The 14,441-nt window shown below is 36.0% G+C and overlaps 2 protein-coding genes across 2 annotated transcripts in view; one reads left to right on the top strand and one right to left on the bottom strand.

The window, feature by feature from the left end:
• Positions 1–14,441, top strand: part of Msp300 (Muscle-specific protein 300 kDa) — a 232,527-nt gene that overhangs the window by 34,949 nt on the left and 183,137 nt on the right. The window lies entirely within an intron of this gene.
• LOC143200083 (uncharacterized) lies at positions 233–5,221 on the bottom strand. Its single transcript, XM_076410368.1, has 5 exons — positions 5,065–5,221; positions 4,629–5,006; positions 3,541–3,735; positions 3,381–3,486; positions 233–1,888 (listed from the first exon to the last, which is right to left on the bottom strand). The coding sequence occupies exons 1-5, from the start codon at positions 5,134–5,136 to the stop codon at positions 234–236; spliced, it is 2,406 nt and encodes an 801-aa protein (XP_076266483.1). The 5' UTR covers positions 5,137–5,221; the 3' UTR covers position 233.

Below are 14,441 nucleotides of genomic sequence, written 5' to 3'. Positions count from 1 at the left end.
AAATGTATTGAAAAAGAGACATATTTAACTGAAATATACTGAAGCATCAATTGAAGATATGCACAGGTGGTCCACCCTATATTTTGGGCTGTTGTAAGTAAAACTACTCTTGAATCATTAATACAAATTACTATAATATTTAAGCTTAATTTGTAGTCGATACCTAAATAAATAATAAGAGTCCACAGTAAGCTTATCTATAACTATAATGTTATGTTATATATAGTTGTCCTTTACAATAGGGGAATGTCAATAGGTACGCCAATTTCACTGTCACTTATATCCGGTTTTGTCGGAATCACCGGCTCTTCTTTGACATCCGGTAGCGTTTCCGTTGTTTCGCTTTTGATGGGTGGTACTGGAGAACCTGGTGGTGCCGAGTCCGTTTGATCGGTTCCTGTATCACCACTGGTCCCGTCGGGCGTGAGACTGCTGTTTTCTATGCACAGCGTTTCCTTTAAGTCTTGGTAGGCCTCCATTTCTTCCGCTAGCGTCGTGTCGATCCTCTCCAGACTTATCGCATCCACGATTTTCGCGGTTGTCTTCAGTTCCGATTCGATCTCGGAGATTTCCTCCTGATTGAGTTGTTTCAAACACTTCTCCACCCAGGGATCCTTCAGTTCTTCGTTTAATTTCCGTATAAAGTCTTGTACCTGACCCAGTGTCTCCACCGCTCGATTGGAAACGTTGTTTGTCGGGTCTTTGCAGAGAGTTTTCAGTACCGAGAGAAACTTTCTGTAAATTAGTTGTAGCAGACCCTCCAGGTAAGGGATGTGATCACCAGTAAAGTCTGTTTCTTGCACCGAGTAGACATTTAAGTCTTCATACTTATTCCGTAGATCTTCGTAGTTTGTTTCTGAGTAGATTTTTGTATCACTACACCTCAGGTAACTTTCCTGGCTCCTAAGTTTCGCATACTTCGAATACTCTTCCGTATTCAGTTCGTTTTCGATGGCCTTCACCAGTTTCGATACATGAGCCAGGCACAAGAGAGCTTTTTTGTTGTTGACGTTGCCTACGTCCTCGCAAATCACCCTGATATCATGCAAATAGGAGGATGGAGACTTGCACACGAACGGCTGGATCATCTCGCTTATACCGAAGATGGACACGAATCGGTATAGGTACTTACGGTCCTGGTAGAACGACAGGAAGTACGAGACCAAGTGATCCATGGCCCATTTGATGCCGTATTGTTTGGTGAGCACTGGAACAACCAGAGAGGCGCTGCGTCTGATTGCGAATACCTGGTCTCCGAGGAGTGTGGCGAAATATATTTTGAATTTGTCGGAGAAGAATTCGGGTGCGCATAACTTCGTCAGGTCCACGAAGGTGGTCAGGATGGCCCTCCTGCTGCGCCAGTCTGCTTGGGATCGGGCCAGTACCAACCGGATACAGGTGATGATCGCGTCCAGGCACTTGGTTGGATCGCATTTATCCGAGATCGAGCCGAAGCCTCTCAGATAGTTCGCTAATATACCAACTGATTCTTGTTGAGTCAGGACTTGCTGAAGCAAAGGGACCAAGGTTTTCTTGCTGCAGTCGTCGCCGAGCAATGGAGAGGTATCGAGGATGTTGATCGATAATGCCAAACGGACATCGTCACATTCATCCTCGGCTAGTTTTCGAATCACCGGCATGACGCTTTGCTCGAAAACGTGTTCGAAGTTGTTCTCTTCGTGTGGACGGGATTTGTATGATTCCAGGAGGTACTTGAGGTACTCGGAGGCGTTTCGGGCCACTTCGCATCGGACCAACATCTCGTAATCTTCGGACAGCTTCTGGAAGAGCTGGAGGATCTTGCCGCGGTACGTAGCGTATGGTAGATATCGTTGAAAGTCCGGGAGTTTGCTTGCCACATGTTCTTTCATTTTCCACGATTGATGATCTAAAACACGGAAATTGTTGTGATATTCAAGGTACTAGAATTAAGTATGAAGCGTTGCATATGTTATTGTTATTATTATGAAGCAGTGCCTGAGAAACCGAGAAAAATTCAAACTTTTGAAGGTTTAAAATGCTTGCATATCATAATAATGTCATCAGGCCTATAAATTAACTTTAAAGGATTTACCATCGACGGTCTTAATATGTATAAAAGCGTATAGGGTACATTTGTACCCAACTATATGTTGAAGCTTCACTTTTCAGTGAACAGTGGGAACAAAAATGTTTTTCAGGGCGTTGAAAATGTACCCAGTCAATTGCGCTTGCTGGAAGTTTTACTTTTTATTGCAGTTTGAAAAAAAAAGGTGACTGAAGGTCATCGAATGCTGTGTGAAACTTATTACAACCATGCTCCATCGAATTCAACACGTGAATACTGGTTTCGACAAAAACAAAACAAATGAAGACGAAGATTTGAAGGTATTACTCGATGATGATCCGTGTAAAATTTAAGAAGATTATGCAGAATTGTTGGGAGTAACACAAGAAATAATTTTCAATCGCTTGAAGGACGTGGGAGTGATCCAAAAGCTTGAATATCTCGAAATTTGTTTTTGGTTTATTCGTCAACTGCTAAGCTGTCTGAAAGTTGTTTGGGAAATAGAGCTGATCTGTTGTCCAGTAAGACTTCCATTTTATCGCCTTTTAATGTCCTTCAAGCTATTCATGGTCATTTATATGAAAATCTCCTCTTAATCGTTGAAATCAAAGTTAAAAATTGGAATATAACGGGGCAACATCATCATAAGTTTCTAATAGTGTTTTATGGGCTATAACTAGCATTCCATGATTAGCTTCTGAATATACTGAATAATTCAATAATACTTGATCGAATACCGTTATTTTATGTAGAACAATTGTTGAATATTTTTTGAACGTTGAAAAATGTCCCTAAATATTAAAAAACAACTTTTTTGAAGGTCGAGCTGTTTTGAATATTGAATAAGGCCAGACCGGAAGTTCTAACCCTATCAAACTACTTAATAAATTAATGCATTATTTAAGGAATGCTATTTATTTATCATTTAATAGCATATGATTCATATATTTTTCTATACTGGCGCCACCAGGTATGTAAAAAAGTAGGTAAAGAAATAAAAGTAAAAAAAATACCAGATCGATTTCTAGATCTAAATATATCCTAAATGTAGCCATCTATATGATGTATAATGTATGATGATGTATGATGTATGAATAAAAAGCTCTTTGTGTGAATTGGGATCTTAAATTGAATAAAACCATCATGGGATTGTATCATGCATGATTGCACCAATTACAATGGATATCACCAATCGATATCCATTGTAATTGGTGCATTGAAAGAAAAACCGGAAATAGTGTTTAATGTTACAATGCCTGATAATCACTACCACATATTCTAGCTTAGCTATGGTTCAAAATTCCAAAAAAACAGTATTTAATAACAATCTTACCAGCTATTGTTTCAATGCTCTTAAAGAAAGATGGATCTATGGCGCTCTCATCCAAACGCTTTATCAAAGACACTCCGATATCAATAGAATGGGCCTTGATTGATTCCTGCAAAAAGCCACCATGAAAGAGATATCGTCATCATCAGTGTGCAGTTCTTACCAACGGGTCCAGTGTCATGTCGCAGAACATCGGAATGAAATCCTCTTTGACGTACTGATCTTCGACAACGTCGATTAAGTCGGAGAAGATGGCGGCCGCGGTTACCCTCACGATTGAAGAATCATCCTGGATGAATATCTTGAAGTTGTGTCGCACCTCGTTCTTGTTTTCGTCATCAAGTTTTGTGTAGAATGGCTATGGGTTAATATAGATATTGTTATTCGATGTCTGAGATTCACGAACAAAGTTTTCTCGAATTACTTGAGATGTTGAGCTGCTTGCATGTATTTTGATCAGTGATTCCTAAGTGAACTTGGTCTTAGCCTAAAGAGGTTCGAAGGCAATGCAATACCTATTCGACGAAGATTCAGCACAAACCCTCAAAGATCTTTGGGACAGACGGAAGGAAATTCTCACGAGCACTATTGATTGAAAATGCAATTTCAAGATCGTGGTTTCATTGTTTACCAGTTAACAAGAGAAGAGTTTTCAGTGACGTATTGTGATTGGCGATGAAAAACGGATCAACTACGACAATCCCAAGCGCAAGAAGTTACGAGTTAGTCCAACCATGTCCATAAAGTCATATAATGTGATCCGCAAGGTTATTATGTTATGAGGTGCTAAAAGTGAATGAAACTGTTGTTGTAGATGTCTACTGGCGTCAATTAATAAACTGAATGACGCTAAAGTCATCCTCTTTTATGACAAGGCTCAGTCACACATTACAAGTGTTGTAGAGGATATACTGTTGCAGTTCGAATGGGAAGTAGTGCTTGAGCATACTTAAGAGAGACATATAAGCTGCTGGTTATTACTTCTTCAGATTGAGGAAACATGACTTGGCTGATAAGGAAGTGCGAAAATGGATTAGTAGTTCATATTATCTACTTCAACCAAACAAACATCGTCCTTCCAACGCGGCATCGCCATGTTGCAACTAAGATGGGAAATAGTTGTAGAATACGATCGAAATATTTCTGATCAACATATATCAATTTTTTTCAATATATGTCCTGTCATAGTTAAAAAAGTTATGACTAGAATGCGTGCAAGAATATAACAAGAATTTTTCTTAATATGCTTACGGGATATAACATCACAGCCGAGCATTTAGACGTAAACCATCCATCCGGAGAGAGCTCCTTCAGCACAGGAACCACCAGCTCATTGACGTCCTCTTTGGTGAAATCCTTGCCGATATTAATGATAGCCGCTACTGCAGCTTCCCGTATAACATTTTCGTCCACCTGGCACAAGCTAGTCAAGATATCGAAGATGATCTTCGAGTATCCCAACCCGCCAACGAGAGGTATGAGATTCTGGAGCTGTTTGCATAGATTCTGGAGGACTTCTTCGTGCAAGTTCAGCGAAGACTTCAGGAAAGGGAGCAGCTCCTCTCTGGTGGCTTTTTCTCCCAGGGCCTTGGCGAAATGCGTCAGTTTCTTAACGGCTTCGATCTGAAACTGCAACAGCGAGTTACGAAAGTCGAAAGACGTATAGTCCGTTCGTTCATCAACTTACCACGAGATTGTCATCGTACAGGGCTTCTTTGAAAATATCGAATTCTTCTTTCGTGATGATATTTGCTCCCATTTTACAGAGACGAAAACAAAACTCGATCGACCTGTTAGCATTTGATTAAAAATTTATCGTCGTCACACCTTATCTCGCCTTGATAACGTTCTCCTATCTCCTTAGATAATTTCGACGACTCTTGAGGATTAATTTTCAATTTTGGAGTTTTGTTCGAAATTGACGTGGGTATGATCGAATGATGTGTTCTGATTCGAACAAAGCTCAGTGTGGTCTCGCTTTATGTCTATTTTCGATTATCTTAAAATATAATGAACAATAAAAACTGATTTATTATCTTCACTTTTTTTTTCTTGTTCTTTTATGAATAATTATTAGTAAAAATGTCAACCGAAATATTTTGCAATATCTAGAGTTATTTACAAAAGATGGCGTAATTGTTGTAATAGGATGATGAATAATATCCTAATGTATTAACTATCATTTAAAGCTATATTATTTTTACAGGATATAAGGTTTTTCAAGGGAAATGGCTTTTTAATATTTAAATTTGCGTCAAAACAGTCAAGGGTTTCATTTGACGTCAGAATACAGTTAGTAAACAATGAAGTTGGCCACGAACACATTAAAACAATTTATTTTATGTATTAATTATGAATGAATATGAAGAGTATAAGTGATGTATAGCCTTGTACTAATATAAATAAAACGACCAAATAGCCGGCTTGGTGGCACAGTGGTACAGGCGATAGAACGGTCCAACTACTGTTGCGATAGTCGCGGGTTCGAATCCTGCTGGGGCATGGTCGTAAATGTATGTTTGTGATTGTCCTAGGCAAGAGTGCAAAATCCGACAAGGAAAGTGATCCAATTCACGCCAGTAACCGGACTGGGCAAGACCGAGTTTCTTCTGGTATGATTTCTAGGTTTTCACTCGCCATTTGATAGGCTTAATGCCGAGGTCCGTGGTTCGGAGCCCACTTTAAACTGTAGGTCCAGTTCAGATAAACCATCGTTGGTAAAAAGGAAACTTGGAAAAAAATGGTTTGAACAGCTTTTCACTTGGATAGCGATTAGTATCTTGACATACTGATGCAATAAAATGTTAGAATGACCACTGTGCCTCTTTCTACTAATAGTTATCACCCAAAATATCAAAAAATATTAACCCAAAATGGCAAGTGAAAGAATCCAACCCTTCCCCCCTTCTAACTACCCCCCAACGTCAAAATAATGCAAGTATAACACGCGACAGATCCGAAAATAGTAGTCGCACGCAAATGGTGACGCCGCCCGGTTCGCTCTTCGAAATCTATTTATACGGGCGAATTAAATCCCCCCCCCCTCCCCCCGTTATCCTCTAGTCGCCGGCGGAGGCTTAAATATTAGAAAAAGGCCACATCGCCCAACGCAAGTCGACTTACGTGTCGACGAACTGGTACTGTCATGTCTTACTGTTTCTTGAACTAGTTCGTTCAGAATTTAATATCTGGCAAAAATCTATACGGCTGGCTGAAAACCGAGTGGTACTGTTAGGCTTTCTAGTCACTGATTTTATTTGTTGTCAATACCGATAGGCTTTTTTTTAGTAGGCTGTGATGTCCTAACAACAGATACGATTATTTTTTTGTCAATATTACAATATCACTTTCAATGTAATTCATTATTTTTTCCACTAATATAAGTGTCAAGTCGTTTAGTGTCAGTGCTATTTTGTTCTTTAGCATTATTAAAATTTGTCACTATCAGATACAATCCCAAGTTATTGTTATATATTATCTGATACTGACAATAACTTTTGTTTAAGTTCCACTGTCAGATCGAGTAGGTATCTGTAAAAATATTATCACTCTATCATGACCTACGTCATCCACAGATTATATAAAATGTTTTCTGTCACTTTCTTTTACAATCAGTAGATAGAACTGTTCAAAAAGGGAGTGATGATGTGAGGCTTTCTGGTAACTGATTTATGTCATTTGTTGTCAATATCGACAGGCTTTGTTTTAACAATGTAACAATAGATACGATTTTCTTCTGTCAATACTCCAATATATTTATCAATGTCAATGTTACTGTCATGTATTATCTGATAGTGACAATTAATTATTTTTTTCCACTCATAGAAATTGTCACTGTCGGATTGTCATAATTGTCAAATCGCTTACTATTAATTTTGTTCTTTAGCGTTATTAAAATGTATCGGTATCAGATGGAATGTCATTGTCACTGTCATGTATTAACCGAATGTAATAGTAGGCTCTGACAGCAGTGATAAGTTGTCAATAGCAGTAAGCCTTGTTCTAGTAGGCTGTGATGTCCTAACAACAGATACTATTAATTTTTTGTCAATATTCCAAAATATTTATCAGTGTCATTGTCACTGTCATCTAATATCTGACATACACAATCAATTATTTTTCTACGCATATTTAAGTTATTGTCACTGTCGGGTTGTCATAATTGGCAAGTTGTTTGCAACCACTTTAATTTTGTCCTTGGCGTTATTAAAATTTATCAATATCAGATGGTATATCAACGTCCCTGTCATATTATTTGTTTTTCTACCCGTATTTAAATAAATGTCACTGTCAGATCAAGTAGGTATCTGTAAAAAAGATAACACTGACCAGTGACCTAACACCATGACCTACGTCATCCACAGGTAATAGAAGACTTTTACTGTCGCTTTCTTTTACAATCGGTGGATATAACTGTTCAGAATGGTAGTGCTTTTCAGTTACTAATTTTATTTGGTGTCAATATCTTAAGCCTTATTTTGGTATTTAGTATGTTGTTAATTCTTCTGTCAATATTCCAAAATATTTGTCAGTGACACTGTCACATATTCTTAACCGTGAAAATTTATTACTTTTTTTCTGTACATATTTTAGCCATTTTTAGTGTCAGATAGTTTAAATATCCCCCAAACTATGTAACTCGTTTACTACCACTTTTATTTTGTTCCTTAGCATTATTAAAATGTATCAGTATCAGATGGAATATCAATACCACTGTCATATATTATCTGACAGATTACAATTAACTTTTTTCTAGCTGTATTTAATTAAATGTCACTGTCAGATCGTATAGACATCTGTAAAAAATGTATCACTTTATAATGACATTAGACGTTTACCGTCACTTTCTCAATCAATAGCAGTCAATGCCGCTAGATGGAACTGTTCAGTTGTTTTAATATTTTTTTCCTAATGGGCCTAATTATATTTAAAATTTACATTTCAAATACAAATTGTAAAGAAGAATTATCTAACCTCATTGAACATTAAGTTAACCAAGGTTTAACTAATAAAATATCAAGTTTTACAACACTTTGCAGCAAAATTCAACTGTTTTCATCAAAATACATTCAGTCAAAGCCTCCTCTATTTTTTATATCGTTGAACTTACTTATTCTTTTGAGACAAACCTCCTTTCCAAAAGACATTTCTTGCACTAGAATTACTGTAACTTTTAAATTGGACTGCAGATATTCATGAAGTTTTGACTCGTGTCATTTGAAGGTTAGGATTGCTAGGGTAGGTTTAGAGGCCAACATGTCAATAGATCAGGGGAAGAAGTTATTGACTGTATTGTATGTATTTATTTAGTTTATATTAACTATTTATTAATTAGTTATATATTCGAATATATATTGAATATTTGCACTAGCATCACCCTGTAAACATCACGGCTCCTTTTTATGGATAGAACCGGTTATATGATATATATGCAGCAAGAATCTCGAATGGTGTCGATACATATATACATATTTTCAAATTTCGCTTGAATTTTGCTATGAAATTCAAAAAAATAAAAATGTTCCATTGACTCAAGGCATTTTTATATGATCCACATGTAACGGGCAAACGAAAATAAACGTGAACTCAGAACAAGAGTTTGTTTCAAAAATATCCGTATCAACTGTGACTTCATCATTTATATTTGACATCGTTTAAATAAATTAGAATAGTATAATCGAATGGCGGTTTTTTTTCTCAAATTCCATGACCTTTTACTACGAAATTTAAAGATATAAAACACGTTGTTGCGTCAAACTTATTGGTGATGGTAACGTCGTTGTTTATTATCTGATCAGGTTCGATTTATTAGGGTTTATTTATTATAATTGATAGGCTAAAACTTACCTTCTTGCCTAAATTTTAGATTAGAATTTTAAAAGGAAATCTGTCAAACACTTTTAATTCTGGTCAGATATTTCGAAACACTTTATATTTAGTATACTATGTAGTATATTGTATGATACTCTATACTGAATTTACTGTTTTTCAAAATATTGTCCATGGAAATCAATGCAGGTTTCTATGCAGTAGAACCAATTTTCTTTACACTTTTTTTGCTCAAATTTATGTAAAAATCAATAATGAAATGAGGGGTTTGAACCGATCAACTGCTTCTTCTGGCTTCAAAAATTGTTGACTACGTATTTCTTGAACGTGATTTTTTACATCGTAAATAATAGTAAATGAAACAAATCGCCACCAAATTACAGAAGGGTATGTTCCGAAGGGTATATTTTCAATGAAAAAGTTAAATTACGCATGATATAGCAAGTCAATTGAAAACTCCCCGGCCTGACACATAAATGGCGCTACTAGAATTAAATCCATATGTTTGAATGAAATAGCAGACACTCAAGATATCAACTGAACGTGTACATCATCTCATTCACGAATATTTGGGTATGAGAAAGCTCTGAGCAAAGTGACAGTCATCCGAGTAGACTGCACACGATGAACCCGCTCCAAAGTGTGGGAAAACGCAACAGTCGGCTGGCAAGGTTATGGCGTCTGTATTTTGGAATGTACGTGGTATAATTTTCATTGACTACTTTGAAAAAAGGAAGGACCATCAACAGCGATTAATACATAGCGTTATTGGACCGTTTGAAGCACGAAATCGCCAAAAACGGACGTATTTGAAGAAACAGAAAGGGCTACTTCACCAAGACAATGCACCGTGTCACAAGTCAGTGAAAACGATGGCAAAAATCCATGATTTGGGCTTTGAATTGCTTCCTCATCCACCGTATTCTCCAGATCTAGCCCCCAGGGACTATTGCCTGTTCTCAGATCTCAAAAGAATGCTCGCTGGGTAGAAATTTTTGTCGAATGAATAGGTGATTGACGAACCTGAGTCCTATTTTGAAGCAAAGGACAAATCGTACTATTCGGCATCGAAAAGTTGGAGGGTCGCTATAATCAGTGTATCACACTTGAAGGGAATTATGTTGAATAAAGAAAATGCAAAAAAATGTGTTTTACTATGGTGGGCAGGGTGCTTTTCAATTGACATGTTATAAGCTTGGCATTGTTTTTTTAGATCAAGTTAAATAATATATCGAAAGTTTGTTTCTTTTTCACAAAAAAAAAACATTATTTTTATCGAAATTAAATGACGACCCAATAGTAGTATTTTCATTGAATAACATGCGAAAATTCTGACAGCGATTTATGCGAATTTTTTCGATGTTCTAGGTGATACAGCTATGGCAAATAGAAATATCAGAAATAAACGTGAACTCAAATAAAGAGATGTTTTAAATAAGTATGTGATAATCCGTGACTGCGTCACACACTTTTGATATATAGACACAGTAAATTTACATTTATATTACTGAGTCTTGTTGCTTTTATCAGGAATATTGGATATAATAACTAGGAAGCAACTATGAAGAAGTTGGTAAATTAATTAAAAGAATTGTTGAGTAAAATAAGAATCGGTCTTAAAAAATGGTGAATTAGTTTGTATAAAACCTAATAGGTTCTTGCAAATTTCCCTAATAAAATTCTTGTTGTAGGACTCTTTACGTTAAGATCCATGGTAAGAAGAAAGGAAAAGAGTTAGATACATTATTAAATAATATAAATCGGATATATCATAGATTTTATTCATAAGTATGTAATGCTTGGAGAAGTTGGCAATTGTTACTTTGTAAAAGTTACATGGGTAGATTTTTTTTCTAATTGTTGTATTTTGTTAGGCTATGTTTGATGTCTTCTTGATACTGTCATTGGGTCTTCGTGAGATGCTAAGATTGTCGTGTCGTCTGCATATGTTGCCACAATAGTTTTTATTAATACACTGTCTTGTGGAACCCGTGGGATATTTTCACTGCGTTCATTATTTTATTTTATGGTCAAAACAGGAATGATGGGAAAACTTTTTCAGATTTTGTTCAGTGTGCAGCCTGCGTGTCATACTTTATCAAAAGTATGAGATATATCCAAGAGCCCACCAATAAAATGCTTATTGTAATTATTTATTATTAGTTTTCCAAATAATTTTGGAGTTATGGCTAGATGAATAGGCGTAGTTACTTGAGGACTCTTAGGCAATATATTTGGTTACAATTTAAAAAAATGTGATTCATGTCTTTCGTGTAAAGCTGATCACAGCTCTTTTCAAAAGAAGTATAGCCCAGGAATCCATACCAAACAGTCACATTACATTATAAATGTATGTACATCCGTGTCTGGGAAAATATAATGGCTGTTGAAAATATGACACTTTCTGTACACTTTTTCAGTATTTGAAGAAATTATAGATATATTTTAATCGATTTCATAAATATATCGTTATTTTTTCAACAAATCTAGGACACGAACATAATTTTTCTGGCGAAACTTCTACAATTTCTGTTTATTTGATCGTTTTATCTGCGTTTTTACAAGATGGCACGCCACTAATACACTTTGGAATTCATAATTTATACGCGAAATAGATGATTTTGTTGTTTTCATGGCCAACTTCATTCACTGTACACTGACATCATACGGGGTGAATTTAGATTTTAAAATGATTTCTTTCTCTTTATTTACATCCAAAAAGTAATTTTAGTTGTATCAAGCGTTCTTTGGTTTGGTTTACAGGCTTCGCTTTTCAGTTCATTGACATATCGTCACCTAAGCGTGCAGAAACTTTTTTCTGTGTGAAAATGTTTGAATTTGTATCGATTAAATCGCAATGCAAAGGCAAAGTACAAAGAATATCCATGTCTCCAAGCGATTGCTTTGAATTTGGTGGTGTCAGCTTAGTGTGTTATACTATGAGCTGCTAAACCTAATTAAATTACCAATGGGAAACGCTATGGACTACAATTAACACGCTTGAGCCGAGTACTGGCCCAAAAATAGCCGGAATATAAACTATAAAAAGACACGACAATGTTGTTCTTTAGTATGACAACGCTGAACCACATGTTCCAAAACCAAAAACCAAAAAGCATACTTGGAAACATGTGAGTCGTTACCTATCAGAGTAGGTTGATTCGTAGATGGCCTCAAGAAATACGTCGTTTCTTCGAGGTGGAGGTGGAATTGCTTGAAAAATGGGCAGATAATGCTTCAAATAAAAGAACTAATTTATAAGCCTGATACTATCAAGAAGCATGTCTAAATATACAATGTGGAGACACTTATACGTCGTACAAAATATATTCTTTAACCGTTATTAGCGGCCGTCTCGTTTTGGTGGACCTTCGATGGGTTTCCATCGATTTTACGACGGCGTGATCTCATAGAGGGTCGCGATAAAATCATGCCCCCTCTCTCGTTTTCCCCCCGGCACCACTCCCACGGTCGTGCCGCCAGCCAGGGAAATAATATTGACCCAAAAACTACAACGCCATCAAAATCAATAGAGTCCGAACAAGTCCGGTCAAGTTGGCTGGTCAGTCTCACGCATTACACCGGCCCCAAACAAATGCCAGTCGTTTGGCTGCATAATATAATACGGACACAAAAAAGGGAAAAGCTTGCTGTATCGATATTTTGTGGTCTGTTTCTTTAATTTAATTTCACGCCGATTTTGTTCAGTTATGTTCGAAATATCGTTATAATAGTAATGTTATGTTTATATTATTATTTTTTAATTAAATTTCGCATATACAAATCGCGTTCAAATTATAGAATGTCCCGAAAGATATATCTTCGTGACAAAACTTAACGCTGCTGTTGTGATATTTTCAAAATTATTTTGTACATACGTCATTTAAATTTGTGACATCAAAACGTCGCAATGTTGCCGCATCAACTCTGAGTTTTAGTTCAGTTTAGATTTGACATATAAAAAATTCTAATCTAAATAAAATAATTGAACAAAAATGTTATCAAATATAATTTATTTTAACATTATAGTACATGTAAAAACTACAGTTAATTACAGACACAATAGTTTATAGGTTAGAGTTATAACCTCTTATCGCTATGGCTTTCAAGAATTTTGCATACATCTGACAACCGGACGACTTTGACAGGCTCATTCGTTTACGTATTCGGAGTAATCCGACATCATTGTGTCCCTTTTTGACTAGAATAAAATGAGAAGGATAATATTGTCTGATTCTAAAACTAATTTACAAATTGCGGCAGGCAATATATTAAACAACTTGATGACGTATGTACAAAAAAACTTAATAAATAATCTATGGTTGTTTATATATTACCATTATTTATATTGTTTTTTAAATTTCACATGTACCTACTATGCCTTTATAACTAAAACTAATTAATTACAGCCACTCTAGCTACTACTTTATATGATCATAGATCTGAAAAAAAAACGTTGTAATCGGCAGGTGGTAAGTCTGGTTAGTACGCTGGGTGTGACAGAACTTTCCATTCTAGCTGCAAAAGTGTATCCATTACAATTCTTGTATCCTGAGGTGGGTTCCTGTTATACAAGAGAGTGACTAGTAATACACTAAACCTTGATAATACCTCTATATGCACAACAAGGCTGTATGGCCATGAATAATCTGCTTCGGTATTGAATTGGAATTGTCGTAGTAGATCGATCATTCATTGCCACTCATATCACGCCACAGAAAGCCAGGCAGGCAATTAAATTTCCATGTTAAAATCGCTAGAAACTCATCAATTAGTAATTAGCCTGAATGTTCCTTGAGATCTGGAGCTAGATTTTTGCCCAATAGTCCTTGGAATTTGTTGTCTTTTTTTGGTCCTCTTCATCATAAGTTTTTAAGAATGTTTGATGCACTGTGTCTTACAATTCATTGTCTTCAATTTTTTAAAATTATTCAGGACGCTTTTTATTGTTGACATCAACATCACCACTTTTGTATAGTTTAAACAAAAACAGATTAATTCGAAACATCATCACCATAAGTCTTTAAAATTTGAATTGATAGTCTGTAGAAGCAGATTCAAGTTAAACAACAAAGGTACTGAATGTCGAGAATGCAATTTTGAGTCTTTTCTGATTGGCGCCTGTATAAATTGAAAAACTCAATAATAATTATGTAGAGAGAAGTGAAAACAATCCATTTTAAGTTCCACGTTAATACTTCCCATTTTTGGTAGTAGATATCGTTGCTTTTGTTT

Source organism: Rhynchophorus ferrugineus, unplaced genomic scaffold (genome assembly GCF_030347505.1).
Source record: "Rhynchophorus ferrugineus isolate W39M unplaced genomic scaffold, kcgeb_rfMv2 rfM7, whole genome shotgun sequence".
Lineage (NCBI taxonomy): Eukaryota > Metazoa > Arthropoda > Insecta > Coleoptera > Curculionidae > Rhynchophorus > Rhynchophorus ferrugineus.
The sequence above is the reverse complement of the archived record's forward strand: the minus strand, read 5'-3'. Positions and strand labels throughout refer to the sequence as shown.